General features: G+C 35.3%; 1 protein-coding gene across 13 annotated transcripts in view; it reads right to left on the bottom strand.

Annotated features, from left to right (window-relative positions):
- Positions 1–220: 220 nt before the first annotated feature.
- KIF21A (kinesin family member 21A) overlaps positions 221–23,162 on the bottom strand; it is a 188,409-nt gene continuing 165,467 nt past the window's right edge. For 6 of the 13 annotated variants that reach the window (XM_055396522.2, XM_055396527.2, XM_088836976.1 and 3 more), the window contains 7 exons: positions 18,667–18,803; positions 16,870–17,050; positions 14,818–14,982; positions 11,418–11,535; positions 9,820–9,990; positions 7,914–8,113; positions 221–1,475 (listed from right to left, as the gene is read on the bottom strand). In XM_055396522.2, the coding sequence (XP_055252497.2) occupies positions 1,382–1,475; positions 7,914–8,113; positions 9,820–9,990; positions 11,418–11,535; positions 14,818–14,982; positions 16,870–17,050; positions 18,667–18,803 (1,066 nt within the window). In that variant the 3' untranslated portion in view covers positions 221–1,381. Of the gene's footprint in view, positions 1,476–7,913; positions 8,114–9,819; positions 9,991–11,417; positions 11,536–14,817; positions 14,983–16,869; positions 17,051–18,666; positions 18,804–22,348; positions 22,364–23,012; positions 23,052–23,162 lie in introns of all 13 variants that reach the window. The other 7 variants (XM_055396517.2, XM_055396525.2, XM_055396519.2 and 4 more) reach the window with 2 other exon arrangements.

Raw genomic sequence — 23,162 nt, 5'->3', positions numbered from 1 at the left:
ATACTAGAGTGGGTAACCATTCTTTCTCCAGGGGATCTTCCTGACCCAAAGATCAAACCTGGTTCTCCTGCACTTCAGGCAGATTCTTCAATAGTGAGCAAAAAAAAAAAAAAAAAAGGAATGCATATGTAATGCTGGATAACAAAAAGATGCCTTTCTTTAAATCACACAGATAAAATAAACTTTTACAAACAGTGCCCATTTTCATATTATTAGGAAAAGAACAAAAGAATAAAAATTATTCATAGCAACGTGTTTATTTAAGCCCTAGCAAAGCCTTCATTTACAAGCAAATATTTTTTGGGGAAAAATCACAAGACAATATTTTCAAGTGTCATGTCACTCACATAAAAATTAAACTTGAAGAATTTACAAATTAATATTCTGAGCAGGCATAAATTATACATCCTTTTCCAAAATCCAATCTACAAATTCATAGTTACAACATAAGACATTCTCTCTTTACAGTCTACCTATTTACATAGCTTTTCCCACTGCAGATGATAAAGTTCTCATCATAGCTACCAAGGTTTGCAAACACAGTATAATTAAAATATATTTAGCAGCATATAAAAATTAGATTAAAAGGGAAAGAAATACTACTATTAAATAAGAATGAAATTAAAAGGTGGATAATAGAAACAACTCCATAGGAAAATAGATCAAAATATATTTCTGTTAGGACATCAAAAATGTTTCCCATCACAGAATGTATGCACAGCACTAATAAAATAATTTAACAGCATTTTAGTCCTGAGCACACAAAATAGCACTGCAAAACTTTGGTCAATACAAGTAAATGTCAACATCTAACACAATCTGTTTAACATTCTTTGTTAGTAGATTAAAGTCAAATCCATTTTATGAAAAATCACCGTCAATAATATTCTCACATCTTTTTCATTACATTAAAAGAGTTTTAAAATTTGGGAACCCTCTGGAGACTGACATAAATACCAGACAAACCAATGTTTGACTAACATTACCATATGCTTTAAATATGTAAATCAGCCGAACAGACTATATGAATAACAGTGGGTGGCATTGTATTCTAAGTGTATTTTCTGTCACAAAAGCAGACATTTTGCATTTCAGATAATTTGAAGATTTTTTTTATAGATAGGCACAAAAATCCAGCCACGATGAAAGTGTGAATCAAGCACTGTATCAATTATAGGTTATATATGCATTGGTAGATATTAAAATTTAGCACATAGGGTACACAATTTTATTAGAATACCATTTATATTCAGTAGTTGGATTCATATATATTTTCCAGTTAACTCCATTCACAAATTTTTCCCTAATAAATGCAGGACAAGATTTTCCATAAAGAAGATAAAGTATTATCACAGTATTCAGCTTCTATCTTCATTCATGTTTAATTACTGGCAATATCTTCCCCCAAATCTCCTGTGTCAGAGATTTGACCATCTTGCAAATTTCGAGTCTTCCAAATTCTCACAGTTCGATCACTACAAAACAATAAATTAAAAATGAACATGTGAAAACAGGTGGAAAAATACAGTTCTTAGAAATACTTATCAAGAAACATTTACAGAAAAGGTCTTTAATAGATATAGATAAAAATATACATTTTTCCATAGGTATATCAAATAGTTACCCATAATAATGAAATTAAAAAGTTCATTAAAAATAGTTACGTTCAGGTGAAATCAGCATAAGCCCACAGAAAAAGCAGACAGCTACTAGGAAATAGTCAAACACTCTACCTATCATAGAACATAGACAATTCAATGCATTTCTGAGAAAACTTACTTTTATTCACCTAACATGTAGGTTCTGGGTACTAGTCATTAGACAGTTACATTTCTCCCGGCTCTAGAAAGACAGTGTTGCTTTTCTCCAATTTCTTAATATACCCAAAGCCAAAGGAAAGAGTTGCCATAAAACTGTATAGTTTAAAAGCATTTCAAAGATTATGTAGCATATTTTGAGGATATAGAAAGTTTAGTGACTTGTCATTGTAACATTGCAGAAGACAGAGTTGAGCCTAGAATCCAGGCTTTCTAGTTTGTAATCAATAATTTCCTCACCCCTAATTCTTACCACATGGGGGTAAAAAATCACATTTTTTTCTGTTTTTTAAATCTACATGAGATGATGGATATTAACTAAGCTTACCACAGTAATCATTATATGTGTAAGTCAAGTCATTATACTGTTATACCTTAAACAGTGTTATACGTCAGTTATAAATCAATAAAACTGGGGGAAAATAATAATCTTTCACCAGCTCACACAGCACAGATAACTGAAAACAGCAAGGGGATACGTTCATTTGTCCACCCATTTATTCATTCCATTTATTCATTCAACTATCCATTCAACAAATGTTTATTGGGAACTTACAGTGTCCAGATGACACCACCCTTATGGCAGAAAGTGAAGAGGAACTCAAAAGCCTCTTGATGAAAGTGAAAGAGGAGAGTGAAAAGGTTGGCTTGAAGCTCAACATTCAGAAAACAAAGATCATGGCATCTGGTCCCATCATTTCATGGGAAATAGATGGCGAAAAAGTGGAAACAGTGTCAGACTTTATTTTTTTGGGCTCCAAAATCACTGCAGATGCTGACTGCAGCCATGAAATTAAAAGACGCTTACTCCTTGGAAGGAAAGTTATGACCAACCTAGATAGCATATTAAAAAGCAGAGACCTTACTTTGCCAACCAAGGTCCGTCTAGTCAAGGCTATGGTTTTTCCCGTGGTCATGTATTGATGTGAGAGTTGGACTGTGAAGAAGACTGATCGCCGAAGAACTAATGCTTTTGAACTGTGGTGCTGGAGAAGACTCTCGAGAGTCCCTTGGACTGCAAGGAGATCCAACCAGTCCATTCTAAAGGAGATCAGTCCTGGGTGTTCATTGGAACGACTGATGCTAAAGCTGAAACTCCAATACTTTGGCCACCTCATGCGACGAGTTGACTCACTGAAAAAGACTCTGATGCTGGGAAAGGTTGGGGGCGGGAGGAGAAGGTGATGACTGAGAATGAGATGGCTGGATGGCATCACCGACTCTATGGACATAAGTTTGAGTGAACTCCAGGAGTTGGTGATGGACAGGGAGGCCTGGCATGCTGTGATTCATGGGGTCGCAGAGAGTCGGACACGACTGAGCAACTGAACTGAACTGAACTGACAGTGTCCCAGGCATTATTCTAGGTGCTTGGGGTCAATTAAAAGTAAATAAATAAATAAATAACAGAATCCTATGCCTTTGTAGATCATCAGTTCAGTTCAGTTCAGTTCAGTCGCTCAGTCGTGTCCGACTCTCCGCGACCCCACGAATCACAGCACGCCAGGCCTCCCTGTCCATCACCAAAAGGAGACAGACAATAAAACACAATAAAAATTATATAGTTTATTAGAAAGTAATAAACGTGACAGAGAAATTAAAGAGTACAGCAAAGGGGATCAGGATCAGAAATGGTAGGTGATAGGAGAGATTACAATTGTAAATAAAATCGCAGGGTTATTCTTACTGAGAAAGAAAAACGTTAGAAGATCAGGATATCTGAAGGCACTCTGGGCAAAGGTCTTAACGCTGGAATAAGCCTAATATGTACAAGACCAGCAAAGATATTATCAGTGCTGTAAGAGAAGGAGCATGCCAGAGGGTATTAGAAGGTTAAGATGAGAGATAACAAATGCTCAAAGGGTTTAGATCAAGTACAGCCTCTACTTTAGATAAAATGGATGATCAATACAAGTTTTTGAGCAGAGATAGAACGAGATGATCATAATTTTTAAAAAGTTTTAAAAATTACTCTGGTGTTTGTGTTGAGAATAGACTACATATGGGCAAGGGACCTTTAGGAGGCTATTGTAGTAATCCAAGAGCTGATGGTGACTAGGGTCAGTGAGGTAACAAAAGGCAGGGTGAGAAAATCAGATTCTAGATATAATGTAAAGGTAGAATACCAACATAGTTTGCTTATGAATTGGATATGGAGTATGAAAGAAAGGGAGGAATGAAGGTTCCTGTACTGAGCAACAGAAAAAAAAAAGAGGAGCCATCAGCTGACATGGAGAAAGGCACAGGATGAGAGGTTTCTTAGGAAGGCTGGGGGTTCAGTTTTGGACATACAAAATCTAAGATGAGCAAACTTCCACTACTAGTCATGACAGAGTAACCTGTGCCAGGTTAACACTTCTGTGAGTCAACACAAAGTGAAAACTTGACAAAATATAAGGAACAACTATTTTCAGAAACTGGGGGATGGATACTTTAGGCCTGTAATTCCTGAGAAAAGGGAAACAAGAGAAGGTGAGCTCTGTGATGGCCCTGACTTTCAGTCTGGAAGCACTTGCCACACTACAGCAAGAAAGAGGGGAAATAAACAGAAGACCACAGAATCAGTTGAAAAGAGAGTAATAAAAATCTGGGAAGTGTGAAATAGCTGTAATTTATAAAACCAAATAGAGAAGAGGGGAGAGGTATGCAAAAAGGACTATGGAATTATAGGGAAAAACATTCCATTAATCTACATACATAGGGGTCCCCTAACGTCTTTGACTGAAGGCTAAGCTGCACATGAGTAGAGTCAGACTATACGGCCAGACCAAAACACAGCTGTGAGGGTCAAGTTCTGACCAGTAAAGCAGAGAATAGCATCAAACATTCAAGACATTCAGTAAAAACCCGACTTGAAGTCTCAAAAAGATGAGCTGAATCACAAGTAACATACATAACTTTAAAAAACCCCAACTGTCTTTAAAGGAATAAAACAAAATCCAGATACTCAAAACACAACACTACAATGTTCAACATTCAATAAAATATTCAGTTCAGTTCAGTTCAGTCGCTCAGTAGTGTCCGACTCTCCGCGACCCCATGAATCACAGCACGCCAGGCCTCCCTGTCCATCACCAACTCCCGGAGTACACTCAAACTCATGTCCACAGAGTCGGTGATGCCATCCAGCCATCTCATTCTCAGTCATCACCTTCTCCTCCCGCCCCCAACCTTTCCCAGCATCAGAGTCTTTTCCAGTGAGCCAACTCGTCGCATGAGGTGGCCAAAGTATTGCAGTTTCAGCTTTAGCATCAGTCCTTCCAATGAACACCCAGGATTGATCTCCTTTAGAATGGACTGGTTGGATCTCCTTGCAGTCCAAGAGACTCTCAAGAGTCTTCTCCACACCACAGTTCAAAAGCATCAATTCTTTGGTGATCAGCTTTCTTCACAGTCCAACTCTCACATCCATACATGAACACTGGAAAAACCATAGCCTTGACTAGACGGACCTTGGTTGGCAAAGTAATGTCTCTGCTTTTTAATATACTATCAAAATTGGTCATAACTTTCCTTCCAAGGAGTAAGCGTCTTTTAATTTCATGGCTGCAATCAGCATCTGCAGTGATTTTGGAACCCAAAAAAATAAAGTCTGACACTGTTTCCACTGTTTCCCCATATATTTGCCATGAAGTGATGGGACCAGATGCCATGATCTTTGTTTTCTGAATGTTGAGCTTCAAGCCAACCTTTTCACTCTCCTCTTTCACTTTCATCAAGAGGCTTTTGAGTTCCTCTTCACTTTCTGCCATAAGGGTAGTGTCATCTGCATATCTGAGATTATTGATATTTCTCCCAGCAGTCTTGATTCCAGCTTGTGCTTCTTCCAGCCCAGCGTTCCTCATGATGTACTCTGCATATAAGTTAAATAAGCAAGGTGACAATATACAGCCTTGACGTACTCCTTTTCCTATTTGGAACCAGTCTGTTGTTCCATGTCCAGTTCTGACTGTTGCTTCCTGACCTGCATACAGGTTTCTCAAGAGGTAGGTCAGGTGGTCTGGTATTCCCATCTCTTTCAGAATTTTCCACAGTTTATTGTGATCCACACAGTCAAAGGCTTTGGCATAGTCAATGAAGCAGAAATAGATGTTTTTCTGGAACTCTCTTGCTTTTTCCATGATCCAGTGGATGTTGGCAATTTGATCTCTGGTGCCTCTGCCTTTTCTAAAACCAGCTTGAACATCTGGAAGTTCACGGTTCACGTATTGCTGAAGCCTGGCTTGGAGAATTTTGAGCATGATTTTACTAGCGTGTGAGATGAGTGCAATTGTGCGGTAGTTTGAGCATTTTTGGCATTGCATTTCTTTTGGATTGGGATGAAGACCTTTTCCAGTCCTGTGGCCACTGCTGAGTTTTCCAGATTTGCTGGCATATTGAGTGCAGCACTTTCACAGCATCATCTTTCAGGATTTGAAATAGCTCCACTGGAATTCCATCACCTCCACTAGCTTTGTTCATAGTGATGCTTTCTGAGGCCCACTTGACTTCACATTCCAAGATGTCTTGCTCTAGGTGAGTGATCACAACATCGTGATTATCTTGGTTGTTAAGATCTTTTTTGTATAGTTCTTCTGTGTATTCTTGCCACCTCTTCTTAATATCTTCTGCTTCTGTTAGGTCCATACCATTTCTGTCCTTTATCGAGCCCATCTTTGCATGAAATGTTCCCTTTGTATCTCTAATTTTTAATGCTTCATTGATGCTATTTCTGAGATACATTTTTTAAGTTTCATCACTTTTGTTTATTCCCTTAGAAACTTGTTTGTCCTTTACAATTTGTGGGAAATGATACCCCTCATAGCTGTGGGACACTATAAAATTATTATGACTCACTGAGATCTGATCACTGAGGTATGATGTAATTTTTTTTTCCATGATACAGTTTTATTTTGAGAAACTGAAAATGTCCTCAGTTTACCTATAGTGCATCAGATGCAGATGTATTTACCATGTAACATAAAATCAGGAAAATAACCAATAGAATCAGAAGGCCATAGGCTTTGATGTATTTTAGAGATGAGAGAAAGTAAATTTAAATGAGACAAGGGATTCAGTTGAAACAGCACAAACAAAAAGAGACAGTACAGAAATTTAGCAGAAGTTTCTAAATAAAATCAGGGAATTGTGTATTTAGGACAGATGAATCAAGAAATGGCTCAATAAATTAAGTAATGTAATTAGTACACAAATGACATATGGAGATTTTCATGAGAAATCACATTTTATTTGAATGAGATGAACACCTCACATTATAGTACATATGATTTCCTTTCCAAAAGTACTTATACATAATGTATTATGATATAATACATATTATGTCATTTTTATGGTCACATCTCTACACCTTCTTCAAGCACCGTCTTAAATGTCACTTTCTCACTAAGATCTTAATTGTCCACTCTATTGTGCAAGCCCTGTTCCCTAGTGATGCTCTCATCTGCCTTCTCTGCTTGCTTTTTCTCCATAGTATCTCTTACCATGTAACATATTTTACTTATTCATTTTATTTTCTTCTCCTTAGAATGAAATTAGGGTTTATATCAGTTTTGTTCAATTCTCTATCCCCAAGATTCTGGAACAGTGCCTGGCACACAGGAGATTCACAATGAATGAGAAAATGAGCAAATAAATTAATCAATTCAGCCATTCTAAGAGGGAGGGAGTAAATATTATTACTATGTACTTAGATTTTAAAGGAGGTGGAAGAGGCATAAAATATTTTTTTTTTTTTTTTTATGATTTGGTCCAAATGTGAAGAATGAGGCAAGTTTGATGCCTTTTTTGGAAAGACAATTTAGAATTTAATCACTTCTGAATGATTTTTTAAAAATTAAAACTGCTACAGGAAGATCTGGTAGCAGACTTCCTAGTCTAAGCAGACAGCTGATACAGCAGTAACACTATTATCATATAACCTGGGGAGCCCAAACTCGGTGACCACGGTGCATCTCAGAAAACATAAATAAAACATTATAAACAGACATTGGAATAGCTGTAATAAAAGAAATATTTCATATGTTCTACATTTCCAAATATTTACAACCTATAGCATTTATTAAATCTGAACACAAGTAACCAATAGGAAAAACTTACTCAGCTGCAGTAAAAATGTGGGTGGAATTAACACATATGGCATTGATAGGACTCTCATGACCTTTCATCTCTCCAACTGGCACAAAGGTATCTATGTTCCAGAGTTTCAAAATGCCCCCTCTGCAGCCACTGAGTAAAACTGGGTGGCCTGGTACCACTTCCAGGGCACAGACCCAATCCTTATGTGCATTTGGAACTTGCTGAGAGAAAAAAGAAAAATTAGCAGCTTAAGGGAAGCCTTTCAAACTGACATTTTCACACCAAAATAAGTTACCAAAGTTTTATTGACAAATTCAAATTTTGGAACACTGAATTGGTCTGGAAATGATAAAAATTATTTTCCATTAAGTCACTCTTAGCAATTTAAACAGATAATCGTAATTTGCTCCTCAATTTAATTAACTAGTTATCATCAGTGTTATCAGTATTAAAGGCCTACAACGTTAAAAAAATCTATAGACTCTAAAACACACTGAAAGCATACAGAATTTTTCAAACATCACTTCCTCTTCAAAGGAGTAAATATCTCACCTTTCTAGAAAATGTATCTCACACAACAAGTTTGAAAACTACACCTGGTATGTAAAATATAAGGACTGTCCCCTAAAATAACTGCCTTAAATTTTGAAAGAGAACATAGAGGCCTAAAGCTTTTTGAAGAAGGCTGGAGCTAACCTACATGTTTCACAATGTGTAAACAATACTTATGGGCTTCTCTGGTGGCTCAGTGGTAAAGAATCCACATGCCAACCCAGGAGACTCAGGTTTGATTTCTGGGTTAGGGAGACCCTCTGGAGAAGGAAATGGCAAATTTCTTGTATTCTTGCCTGGGAAATCCCGTGAACAGAACAGCCTGGCAGGCTACAGTCCACGGAGTCAGACACGACTTAGCGACTAAACAATAACAACAAACAATAATTATAAGCTCAGACTATATGACCACATTTTATGCATATATATATTCTTATATATAATATAAAAGACACCCTAGAATGTATATCTATAAAAGAAAAGCTTTTGAGTGCAATATATGTGCCTGTTGCCAGTTTTTTCTATTAACATTCATGCTACCTGTTCTTTTTTTTCATCTGATTGTAAGCAGGAAAGTGTGAGCAATTGCAATACATGCATACACACTCATACATTTATAAGAAAAAGCCTGAAATTGAGAACAATTCCTCTGGGAATTAGGAAAAGCTACTGATATTTGATTATACTGACAAAACACTTTTTCCCAACTATCATTCTATAGGAAATGAGAGAACCACCATTCTTGGATGTATGAAAATGAGATGAAGAATCATTTAGATTGCTTTGACCTTAGCAAAACTTAGTACTCTGTGGAATATGTGTGAAAGTATTGAAAGTATTAGTTGCTCAGTCATGTCCGACTCTTTGCAATCCCATGGATAGTAGCCCAGCAGGCTCCTCCATCCATGGAATTCTCCAGGCAAGAATACTGGTGTGGGTTGCCATTCCCTTCTCTAGGGGATCTTCAGAGCCCAGGGATCAAACTTGGATCTCCTACATTACAGGTAGATTCTTTACCATATGAGCCACCAGGGAAGCCCTTGGAATATGTGTATATAAAAACAAAACAAAATGAGAAACTGACTTCTTCACTCCAATCCTGTATTTAGTAAACACATGCACAGGGCAGTCCCAGAGCTTCCAATTCTTATCAGAGTCTATTCTTCTCTTATCTACGAGATATCATTAAATGTCTAATGTTGCCCTTTTCATAATTAGTAACTCTGGTATGTGATAATGAAACACTTTTTAAGAGAAAGCCCTGATTGATACCATCCCTAAATGATGAAAATCTACATAAAGACTCTTCACTTCTTATTAGCATACTGATGACTTAGAAGTACCCACTCCATCACATGAAAAGGTTTTGAATTACCTGCAGAAGATCTTTTTGAGCTAAATCCCATTTCTTGATTCCATTATCTCTGGACCCACTAAATAGGTTATCCCCATGTATGGTTAATGCTTCAATGCCATCATAATGAGGGGGCTCAAAGTTGTGGGTTGGACTCACAGTTCCCAGGGCCCCTTCAGTTACATCAAACATCTAAATAAAAGCAAAATGAAAGTAGTCATCCTATTTAACTTACAAATAAGCACCTTAGGTATTCATTCATAGAAACACGTACACATGTATATTAACCGAATGTGACTTGTTTTGTTATAAATATTTTACTAACAAAAATATTAACAAAAATAACTTGCTTTGAGTGACTCAGGATGAACCTGAGCCCTGATTTTCACATGTCACATGCTTACATGTTTGTAAGCTCTTAAGAAAGACAACCAATTTTTTCATGTATAAGTGTACAAATGATATGTTAAATAATAAAAATGTTACATATAACAATCCAGTTGAAACTCAAATAAATGATATGATTGTTATTTAAACACATTAGGCAGCTCTGCAATCTTGGTGGTCATCACAAATTTTCCAGAGCTGCTATTCAATTTCACTCACCTCAGTTGCCCTCATTTCTTTTAACTACTGAACTTGTGAGTTCCTAAAAAGTCTAGTATAACCAAAAATAGACTTTCTGGACCACCACTCCCCCTCACAGTTACAAAAGTTTCCTTTTATTCTCAAACATTCTCTTACCCTTCCCTTCTTTCCAAAGTACTAAAGTGTACTTACTTTTTCTCAAGGTTCACATCTTTGATCTGATCTCTTTTTAATCTGATTCACCAATTGCTACTACTTCACTCTTCACACTTTCCCTCTCCACTAAGCCCATTTTCTAACCAAATAAACATGCTCAAGTCTACCAATACAAAATCCTCTTGCAGTAACCATTCTATTTTTAAGTCATTAACCCACTTCTCATCTCATAACACAAGTTTCTAAAAAAAGATTACTTACACTCTTTCTGTCTCTCTTTATAACTATATTCTCTTTTTGTTCCTGTTGGTCCTTACAGGATTCCCCAAGGCTGAGTCATATCAACCTCTCTCCTTTGGTCATATAAGTACTCCTTAAACATCTGCTTCTATTTGAATGGTTCTGAAACATATGTGTCTAGTCATAACTTATCCTGGACTTTGTACTTGCCTTTCAAATAGCATATTGGCTTACATGAAGAGGTCCTCTATTAGTATTTCAAATTTAACATCTCCAGAATCAAACTTTTCATGTCTCCTCATCTTATCTGCTACTTGCATAAAACAAACCTGAAGATCATAATATGCTCAGTATAATAGATGGTGACGATGAGATTTAAGCATTAGTTGGATGAACTAGGTAAAAAAAAGTCTTTAAAATCCCTCCCAACATATCTTCTATGAAAAAGTGAGAACACATTTTTAAATAAGACAACAAAATCAGGAACTGAGTGAGGAAAAGATCAGGAAGAAAAAGTAAAGGCTAGAAATGAGAAAAAAAGAACTGACTAAGAGAAAAGCATCCTAGGTACATCTGAATACTTCAAACTTATCATTTAATAGGAGAATATAATTCAATAGCTTTATCATACACACTTTGATGTAATGGTCCTTGGAGCCAGTGATGATTAGATCTTGTCCATTAGAAATCTGATCTACAGTAAGACACATAACAGGACCTAGATGTCCTGTTAACTTTCCTGTGGACTGAAACCTATAAAAAGAAAGAAAAATAATTTTGTTTGAAAATATTTCTTAGTATGCTGAGACTAAGTCTCAACAAAAATAACAGTCTTTGCTAAAACTGTTCTTTTTTAACTCCACCTCTATGCAACTCTCCTCAAATTGAGTCAAAAAATAGCCAAACTAATTGATTATCTGATGGAAGTTTGGGAATCTTAAATAAGTTATTCCAAAGTGACTGATGTCATTCAGATAGTAAAAAAAAAAGCATCAAAAGTCCAAAAACTTGCCTAGGGCTAATTTTAACTCCAACCTAAATCCAGATAAACCTTAATCTGTTAAATATCTCAACATGTTACAAACATATGATTGATTTATTAGGGTCAATTTTAAATTTGACTAAAACAACTAGGTCACTGATATAATTAGAAAATAAAAATTTGGAGAAAGTAAGATTACTTTATTATACACACATATATTTTCATATATACACATATATGTACATCCATCATATGTACGCATGTATTATACACATACACATATGCACACATTTGTACATCAGAAAACATAGTCCATTTCATCAGTTATTACAAAGATATGAAAAATGGCCAGGAATATATATGACTGGTAGAAAAACGTGTGATGTCCATTGTTAGGAGGTGGCAATGAACCTTTGTTTCATAATCCTACCTCAAATCAAGCAGCTGGAATACAGAGATATATCTGGCTTCTAGAATATTACTATTTCTTGTAACTCTTTTTTATAGTTTATTCATTAAGATGAATCTGTGTTTAATTATGTTGTTGAAATCAAGCAAGTTTCAAAGGATCTAACTTTTCAGCAGACAAGAAAGTGTAAAAATTTTTAGAAGCTGGTATCTTTTCTGCCTCATGTCATGATGTTGAGTATCTTCCTTCATGGTACTCTGAATACAAGTCAAGTTTAATATCCTTAAGAATAAACCCAGTTTTCATCACATTCCACATTTTCTTAAAGAAGCACTGTTTTCAATTTTTTATTTCTAAAACGGTACTCATGACTGTGTTTCTTCTTTCTCTACTCATTTATTTATCTATAAATTATGCTTATTATACTTTTTCAGCTAACCATTAAAATGGTACAAGTAACAAATAGTTACCCTCAAAATTTCTAAAATAAATTTCCCTTTGATTTACCACTTCTAAATGGGATTATTTACCCTTCTAAATGGGATTATTACCTGAATTACCAACTTTACTCAGAATCTTGTAAGTGGCCTTTGAAGTGAAGTGAAGTGAAGTTGCTCAGTCATGTCTGACTCTTTGTGACCCCGTGAACTGGGGCCCACCAGGCTCCTCTGTCCATAGGATTCTCCAGGCAAGAATATTGGAGTGGGTTGCCATTTCCTTCTCCAGGGGAGCTTCCCGACCCAGGGATTGAACCCAGGTCTCCTGCATTGCAGGCAGACGTTTTGACCTCTGAGCCACCAGGGAAGCCCCAAGTGGCCTTTATTCTCCATTACAAGATGAGTTCTGAGAAGGTGGACATCAAATTTGTCTTGCGCAATCTATATCTCCAGTACCTACCATAGTGTTGGTATAATTGCTGCCACAATTGATGTGAATAAATATTTGTTAACTAATAAATAAATATTCCCTTGCTGCCAACATTTTAAGAACTGAAAAAAATCTAAAATAAACACTCAAGTGAAGGATGAAAGCTCCTACTTCATGGTAAATAAAAATTAAATCAAAGATGTAATGCATGGTATTCTCTTTTTACTCACTTCATCTTCTTAATACTTCATCATATATACATATATAATTTTATATTTATAAAAATCCTGTGAAGATTTATGATCAAACTTATTCGGTTTATAAACTGAAAATTTTGAAATATAAGATGCATAAGTGATGTTCAGTTCAGTTCAGTTCAGTTCAGTCGCTCAGTAGTGTCCGACTCTCCGTGACCCCATCAATCACAGCACGCCAGGCCTCCCTGTCCATCACCAACTCCCGGAGTTCACTCAAACTCATGTCCACAGAGTCAGTGATGCCATCCAGCCATCTCATTCTCCGTCGTCCCCGTCTCCTCCTGCCCCCAACCTTTCCCAGCATCAGAGTCTTTTCCAGTGAGTCAACTCGTCGCATGAGGTGGCCAAAGTATTGCAGTTTCAGCTTTAGCATCAGTCCTTCCAATGAACACCCAGGATTGATCTCCTTTAGAATGGACTGGTTGGATCTCCTTGCAGTCCAAGGGACTCTCAAGAGTCTTCTCCAACACCACAGTTCAAAAGCATCAATTCTTCGGCGATCAGCTTTCTTCACAGTCCAACTCTCACATCCATACATGACCACAGGAAAATCCATAGCCTTAACTAGATGGACCTTGGTTGGCAAAGTAATGTCTCTGCTTTTTAATATACTATCAAGGTTGGTCATAACTTTCCTTCCAAGGAGTAAGCATCTTTTAATTTCATGGCTGCAATCAGCATCTGCAGTGATTTTGGAGCCCAAAAAAATAAAGTCTGACACTGTTTCCACTGTTTCTCCATCTATTTCCCATGAAGTGATGGGACCAGATGCCATGATCTTTGTTTTCTGAATGTTGAGCTTCAAGCCAACCTTTTCACTCTCCTCTTTCACTTTCATCAAGAGGCTTTTGAGTTCCTCTTCACTTTCTGCCATAAGGGTAGTGTCATCTGCATATCTGAGGTTATTGATATTTCTCCCAGCAATCTTGATTCCAGCTTGTGCTTCTTCCAGTCCAGCGTTCCTCATGATGTACTCTGAATATAAGTTAAATAAGCAAGGTGACAATATACAGCCTTGACGCACTCCTTTTCCTATTTGGAACCAGTCTGTTGTTCCATGTCCAGTTCTGACTGTTGCTTCCTGACCTGCATACAGGTTTCTCAAGAGGCAGGTCAGGTGGTCTGGTATTCCCATCTCTTTCAGAATGTTCCACAGTTTATTGTGATCCACACAGTCAAAGGGATGTTACAAAAAAATAATTCTTTCAAAGGTACCGATGCAACTAACATGAGAATCTTGTTCTCTTCCTAGTAAACAATGCAACTTATTGACAAATATTAATAAAGTTTATTTTCTTTCATATACTTTTTTCCCCAGCAATGGAGATTAAAAGAAAGAAAATTTTTGAGTGTGCTAATGAGGATAGATGAGACATTTAGGGGTGCTGAATCAAACAGAAAAATCTAGGATTTTATATTAACTTCTGGGGTTATATAAATTAGATTGCACCGGCACTAATATTAATGTGTGAAAACTGCATTTGCCATATACAGGAAGTACATTTTCTTTAAAATTCTACCTTTTAAGATCCCACATTCTGACAGCATTTCCAGAGGCTGCATAGAGGAAAGTCCCAGTTGGGTTTAGCGAAATTTGATTGATCTGGTTTTCCCCAGAAGGAATAGCAACTGTTCGGCTAGTACTTGCAGAACAAGCATCTCCAAGAGTAACCTGACCTGAAGACCTTTAACAGAGACAAAACAAAGTAAGTCACAATTCTGGACAAAAGTTATTCATCAGTTCAGTTCAATTCAGTCGCTCAGTCGTGTCTGACTCTGCAACCCCATGAATCACAGCATGCCAGGCCTCCCTGTCCATCACCAACTCCTGGAGTTCACTCAAACTCATGTCCATTGAGTGAGTGATGCCATAGAATTCCTTAAATTCCCAGAAAACTGGCTGCAGGCAACACCCATGTTCTTTGGTCACTGTATGCACTACACCTAGCACAGCAGTTCACATGCACAAAGGTGGCACTAATAAATGAACACTTCGAAAGATAAATGAAAAAAATGAATGAAGAAAATAAGATGACATGACTTAAACTCTTACTTTGCAAGTTATAACACTAGGAGTTTGGGGCTCTATTAGTCACTGTGCCATGCTCAGTCATGTCTGACTCTTTGCTACCCCATGGACAGTAGCCCACCAGGTTCCTCTGTCCATGGAATTTTCTAGGCAAGAATATTGGAGTGGGTTGCCATTTCCTACTCCAGGGGATCTTCCCAACCCAGGGATTGAACCCACGTCTCCTGCATCTCTGCACTGAAAGACAGACTCTTTACCACAAAGCCACCTGGGTATCCAGGCTCTGGGCCCTATTAGAGATGACTTAAATATGATTCAGAAAAGACTAGATGACAAAGATAACAAAACTCAACAAATGATGTGGGCATGTGCTCAGTCGCTCAGTTGTGTCCAACTCTTTGTGACCCCACAGACTGTAGCCTGCCAGGCTCAACAAATGATACAGTGCCACAAAGTTAATTCATTTTCCTGCAGCTTGCAGAAGTCCAGTGAGGAACAAACCAATATTTCTTTCATATATAAGATATGACCCTTCGAGTAAAAGTTTTTGTATACTTTAACCCAATCATATATGGATTGTTAACTATGTGGAAAAGACTTAAACATGATTTATTTCCTCAGCTAAATTCTAAATAGCAAATATATTTTTCAATTTTGAATCATTTTATTAGCTAACTTCTAAAAAATCAAGCTACAATCAACATTTTCAAATTATTTTAATGAGTCAACTGGATTGGTAAATTTCTAAGATAGTGCTTTTTCCTATAAAATTTCCCTCAAGAGACCTATATTCAGCATAGTAAATAATTAGTAGTCTCAACATATAAAATAGCACTTAAGTGTTAATAATCTTCACTCTACAAATTAGTAAAATTAGCCATCCTTATGCTCCTTTCTCTTATTTAAACCAATAGAATTCATCTTTTAATTAAAATTTTAATTACGTGAAACAGATCATCAATCTTATTGGATAAAGAATCATTATTTGCTGTACGTTTTAAAGACATATATAATAACAGATGCAGAAAACAAATTTATTCTCCAATTGTCCAATATACAGTTATGAAACACAGGCTAACATCAAAGCAGTGTAAGTCTTAAGAAAAACACTCCTCAATTATTCAGTTATTCAATAGATGCTAACTGAATTTTGCAAGTACTTCTTAATGGTCTGTAATGGTGATTTCGGCCATTTTCCAAGGAGTGGCATTCATTCGAAACAAGTAATGTAAATCATTTTACTACATCAAGTAATAATGAAAATTCAGCTCCTTAGTTTTGGGGAGGAAGGAAATATGAAATGTGTATTGAGTCACAGATTAAATATGACTTCTCCTTTTCTGTTTAATATTGAACTATTGTATTTTATTTTCTCAATATTTTTTCACCTTATGTTATATACATTCTTATTGTAAACATTTTAATGTTCTTTGCAAGTAGACAGGTATAAATAAACAAAAATGCATATATAGACCTATCTTTTCTTATATTTTATAAACAAGAACTATTTGCCCCTTATGCTATTTGCCTCTAAGCTACTTACGTTAGCGTTCGAACACACTTTGCTGAATCTCTGATATCCCACACCTTAATATAAGATGTTGACACAGTGAAGACCAAACTTGTATAATTACAATATTTTACAGATACCACATTGTTGGGATGACCTCCCAGTGACATTATCTCCTGCCCAGTCACCAGATTCCATACTTTACAAGTACGATCTAAAAGCAAACAAAAAAGAGGAAATATTGTCAATAAGAACTAAATTAGATTCTCTTAGCAATAACAATTTCTCTATGAGAAAATATGAGACAAGAAAATGGCAATTATTTAATTAACTTGCAATAGCATCCTAACTCTATCCTTGACACTTTGCAGCAGGTTCAAGGGCAAAGTAGGTATAAGGATTAGATGAAAGCTAGGATATCTGGTGTATGAATCAAGTGGCAATAAAGAATAACTATACAAAATTTTAAAATAGACATATTGATAGTCTTATTTCAAATTGCCCCTGAATTTAAGATGGCCATCCCAAATCAGCCTCTTCAAAATATTTTGTTTTGATACTCTCTTACCTACTCACAACACTCCACATGCAGAACTACATACACATTTCTTTTCCAGCGGTCACTAACTGACTTCATTAACATAATCATAAACATGATCATAAAACTATTCTATTCAATACTTTCCCTTTCTGACATAAGTATCTAATTATCCTGGAGAAATAAATTTGAGTTATTAGAAAATTATACATTTACGGGGCAATTTTTTTTTTAATTGGGGAATTGCTTGCTATTATTTACAAGTGCTGGCAAGAGTCTTCCCTTTATCTTGTAATATCCTTAAATGCTAAAAGACTTTAACTAGCTTCCCAAATTCCTACACATGCTTCCTTCTCATCTTTCCAGCCTCATTATCCATCACTTCTACATATAATCTACTTTTCAAGCCAACTGGATTTAGTTTCCAAAACCACTTCTACCTCCATGTATCTGCTTACACTGTTCTACCTCCATGTATCTGCTTACACTGTTCTACCTCCATGTATCTGCTTACACTGTTCTACCTCCATGTATCTGCTTACACTGCTCTCTAATCTTGGTTGCCAATTTTTATTTGCCAATATCCAAATAATCCAGTAAGGTTCACCCTAAGTGCCTCCTCATCAAAGCCTTCCTTATTTTTCACAATTTAGCATAATCTCTTTCTCTTCTGAAACCCCAAATATTCATGTATAACTCTTCAAATCATTTATAGTTAATTTCTAGTTGCCTGCAAGTGCAGGTTTGGGGGATATGCAGACCTAGGTTTCTAATCCTGGCTCTTCCACTTACTAGCTAAGCTTATCTGGAAAAATCATTTAATTCCTGGAATCTTCAGCTTCTTGATCTGTAAAATGAGGATGCAACATTGGCGTTGTTGTGAGAATTAAACGAGATAAAATTTGCATAGTGGCGAGTATAGTTTCAGACACTTATTAAGTGCTCAAGAAATGTTGGTTGCTACCCATATTATTCCTTTACCACACTGTATACTGTAATGGCCTTTTATGGATTTATATATAGCCTGTGTTACTAAGCTCAGGGCTTTGCATGCATTACGTGCTCAATTACCAAATCGAGATATATTCCTTCACCATTCTATTCACATAACATCAACAGAGATTTTTCTTCTCAACTATGTAATGATTTTATATTTTACATAATTCAGCAGTTGAACAATATTATCTTTCAGATTCCTATGAGTCTTAAGCAGCTTGATGTATTTCAAAACCTGTTAAAATGTAATCATTAAAAAGATCTGTTAAACATTCACATGACACAACTCTTAGCACCTTTTGATCCAGTGAAAAGAAGATCATCAGTAGAATCCACACAGAGCACAGCTTTTGTATGCCCTTCAGCTATGTGAATACACTGAAGTGGAGAAGTTCTGATTCCTTTTGAAGCTGGAAACGGGTTGATTATGCCCCTGAGGTGGTGGGAAAAATAAGATTTTCTTCAGTAGCTATATCATGAAACTATTTTTTATTTCCCTGACTTTAAGAAGTTGTTCTAAATAATTGGTACTATATAAAAACCAGAGTCGGACACGACTGAGTGACTGAACTGAAAAACCAGATTGCTTCTTGTCTTTTTTTAAAGCAAAGGGACAAAGTGTGAAATTATAATAGTAGTGATGAAGTGCATCAACTATTTAGGAATCAGCTAGCAGCTGTATTCTGCAAAGAGCAAAGTCAACAATACATTTGAATTTTCTCACTAACAATTTTATCTCTTCAAAATTTAATGAATATTGGGAGCAATTCAAATATAGTAAATTTATGAAAAATAAGAAGTATTAATGATGGAAAACTGGAAGATGTAACTATCAGACTGGAATTCTATGTCAAAAAAGACATTTTAAAGATGGTATAATATATACTACCTAAAATACTAAGAAAGCAGATTTCAAACAAATTTGAAGAAATACAATAGAAATTTAAAGGGAGAATGGCTCAAAAATAACAAAAGCTTTTAAAATTCTAACAATCTCAAAGAAGATTTTTTTAAAAAGAATAAGATATTAAAAGAATAGTGATGCTCTTTGGAGCTTTTTCCTAAGTTTAATATTTTTTGAATTTCTGCTTTATGCCACTGGACTATGAACTGTGGAAATGTTAAGTTTATCAAAACACTGTCCCTATCCTAAAGGAGTTTAAGACAGAATCTAAATTGAAATAATTGTATTGGGAAGACTAAAAATGAGAGTGAATTAAGAATGATAAACATATATATATATATGTATATAAGTTAGATGTATCTTTTCTCAGAGCAGGAAGAAAAGTTATGCTGAAATATGTACATTTTATGGGCTTCCCAGGAGGCATCAGCCGTAAAGAACCTGCCTGCCAGTGCAGGATACGTGAGAGATGCGAGTTCAATCCTTGGGTCAGGAAGATCCTCTGGGGGAGGGCATGACAACCCACTCCAGTATTCTTGCCTGGATAATCCCACGGACAGAGGAGCCTGGAAGTCTACGTTCCATAAGGTCACAAAGAGTCGGACATGACTGAAGTGACTTAGCACACATGTACGTGTGTCCATTATATAAGACAAATGGCCTAATATTAGGACAGATTCAGAGATAAAACTGTCTGTATCCACATTCTTGATGAATGAGAACAATCTTTAAGATGCCAGGGACAGAAATAATTCAGAAGAAATGTGAGCCCAACATAAGTTAGAACTGACAATGGAGACATTCAATGAGTTCAAGTATTTCTATTTTTAAAACATTATATCACAGGATTTTGAAAGTATATATCATTGTGGAGGCAAAATCATTGTTGGTATGCTAAGAGAATCAAGAAAGGGGATAAAACATGTAGATCCAATATTCCAGAAAGGAGGAAAAAAAAGTGGATTTCAGAAATTACAGATGGGTAAAACTTGTTGAGTTTCATAGAGGGAAACTATTAAATAAATAATTACAAAAATTACAAACATCTAACTGCCCATGAGTAAGTGATAACATCTCATGGGAAGATTTTTTATAAAATTAGTAGGCAGCAAACTAGGGTAATGTCATATTCATAAGGTATATTGACTCCAATAAAGTCCATACAAAAAGCTTTTCAAATGATATCCCTACATACATGGTGGATATGTTTGAAATTGTTGTAGTAAGGTAGTTCCATCAGTGGCTGAAAAGTTACCCTAGAATCAGTGTTCCTCTCAATCTGGAAAAAGGTCTTCAATATCTAGTCAGTCTTTCTACCGAACTGAAGGCAGATATGGCATGCTTACTAAACTGACATATTAAAGAGCTAAATTGTCTAGAAAATTATTCCCCAAATCTGTTCAAGTATGTACTTAGCACTAAAATATTCACTGGATAAAATTTAAACATAAAATTTAAGCTGAAGATAGAATGCTCCAAGTAGGAAAGGGGCTTAATTAGATTTTAAAAGCTAAAGAAATTTGTTTATTGAATACAAGATCAATGGATCAACAATGTATGATTCCTCTAACACTATTTTCAATAACTTCTGAAATATAAGTAAATATTTCAGGAGAAAGAAAGCAATAGAACTACTATACTCTGCCAAGGCTACATCTGGAATGAAGTGGAATTCTAGAGGCCACATTTTAAAAAGAGCTTTGAAAACCTGGAGATTTTTCAAAACAGTAGAAGCAAAAAGAAGGATCTGCAGACTATATCACATTAGAAACAGATTAATCTAAATCTATTGAGCTGATAAAAAAACCTTCATTGGAGAGACCATACAAAAGTACTAAATATTTAAAGAGCTGTCATATGCATGCAAAACAGATGTACTGGATTAATGCTAGTATAGCTCAAGAGGACTGATGACAGACCAATGAACAAAAATTTAAAGCGGTAATAAATTAGGCTCAGGATTAATAAATATTTATTTTTAGGATTTAGTTATAATGATTTCAAAAAGTAAAGGGAGTTTCTCATCAGCAGAAATAAGACCAGGAACATGGATGGATCACATGGATCATCCATCACATGGATGAATAACTACAAAATCTAAAGTATTATTTGCATATACACATTAACTTGAGATCCTTGAAATTAATGCTCAGTAATTTGTGGGTTATCTAAAAATTTAATCAGGTTGAAACAGAAATTGTAGCAAAATCTCCTCAAAAGTCTAAAATTGCCATTTTGAAATCCTATTATGTGGAGTTTATAGTTATGAACTGAAGCCATCAAATTTTAACTGCTGCTTCAGATGTTGAAAAGTTATGACCTAATGCATAACCCATTGCTATAATACTTCTAAAACACTACATATACATGTATGTATATTTTAACAAGTTGATTATAAAGAAAAGAATTCATTTTAACAAGCTTAGAGCTGTTTTGATCTGCACAAAGGCAGATTAAATGACACAAATCATCCTAAGAAAAAAGTTAAAATGGTACCCTTGGTTATTTAATACTATGTCTCCGAAGATTTCCTTCCTTCAAATTACTATCTTTATCCCAAGAATCTACTAATGTCCCCTTGATGACATAACGTTAATTCAACACAATTCTGCCATGTGAAAGGTTGTAAAATAACAAAGGTAAATATCTGTTTCCAATAACTTATGTATGGCACACCTTAGAGACCAGGATGTCTCTTTTTCATTCTTATGTATTTTATTTATTCAGAATTCTGAAGAAAATAATTTCAACATTAAATATATATTATAATCATTAGATAATGAAAAATACTCTAAAATATTCAGATTATTGGGGCTAATTTTTATAGCCATTACCTGATACAAAAGATAATATTAATAGAAAAAATATAAAAATTGGAAACATAAGTCAAAGGTATTTCTTTCTCTATTAAAAATCTATTCACATTATGAAATATATAACTCAAGTTTAATATTGCAAACTTATACAACAGATCTGATGTGAAAGAGAAAAAAATGCTTTTTGGTCCATGAAAAACTAGTAAAGTCTTGTAATACTGTGAATGATATTAATTTCCTCTCCCTTCCCCTGCCTACCTTCTGGAGGATCTACTGATGATCAGGAAAATGGTCATGAAACATGGGAAAGTAGTGCAAAGAGAAAGGAGACAAATTGATTAGTAAGGACAGGAAATGAAAGGAAAAAAAAGAGAAATTAAGGGTCCTAAAAATCCATAACATGAAAAAATGCAACATTATTTTAAAAACAGCATCTAAAATGCTTAAAATATTATGTTTAAAAAATTCTTTACTTTCTATATTTTATGTATCACAGTATACTTTTGTCCCCTAGCACACCTTTTGTTTTAAAATCACAGAGCCTGCCATAAAGTTTTATTTAAAATCAATAAATCAACATGAAAAAATACCTTATTCACTTCCTACACTTTGAGGTGGAAAAAAAATGTCTGATGAAGAGCAAACTTTGACATTAATTTTCATAAAACTTAATTATAAAAGTTTTAAATTATAGACAGAATACAAATGGCACAAGTTTTATACTATTATATTTAAAAAGTTTGCCATTACCTTGAAAGCTATGACCTCACAAAAGTATATTAAAATTAATTTTTAAAAATATTAGTGCATTTATATGGCTTACAAGTTATGAGTGCAACAAAAATGAGACTTGTTTAAAGTTTCTTGGAAGGCATTTTAGAACATCAATGAAATGCCAGAACGTAGGAAAGATAGAAAGTACCTGTGTACCTCCGACAGAGAGGAATCACTTTCATCAGACCTACAGTGAAAGAGTTAGAATTATGAGGAGAAGAAAACAGATGTCAACAGGTAAAGACACTGAGACTGAACAGATTCAGTACTATGAATAACAGAAATACATTTCCTTTAC

This window comes from Moschus berezovskii, chromosome 6 (genome assembly GCF_049115385.1).
Source record: "Moschus berezovskii isolate FMDL1 chromosome 6, NW_MosBer_1.0, whole genome shotgun sequence".
NCBI classification, from domain to species: domain Eukaryota; kingdom Metazoa; phylum Chordata; class Mammalia; order Artiodactyla; family Moschidae; genus Moschus; species Moschus berezovskii.
The sequence above is the reverse complement of the archived record's forward strand: the minus strand, read 5'-3'. Positions and strand labels throughout refer to the sequence as shown.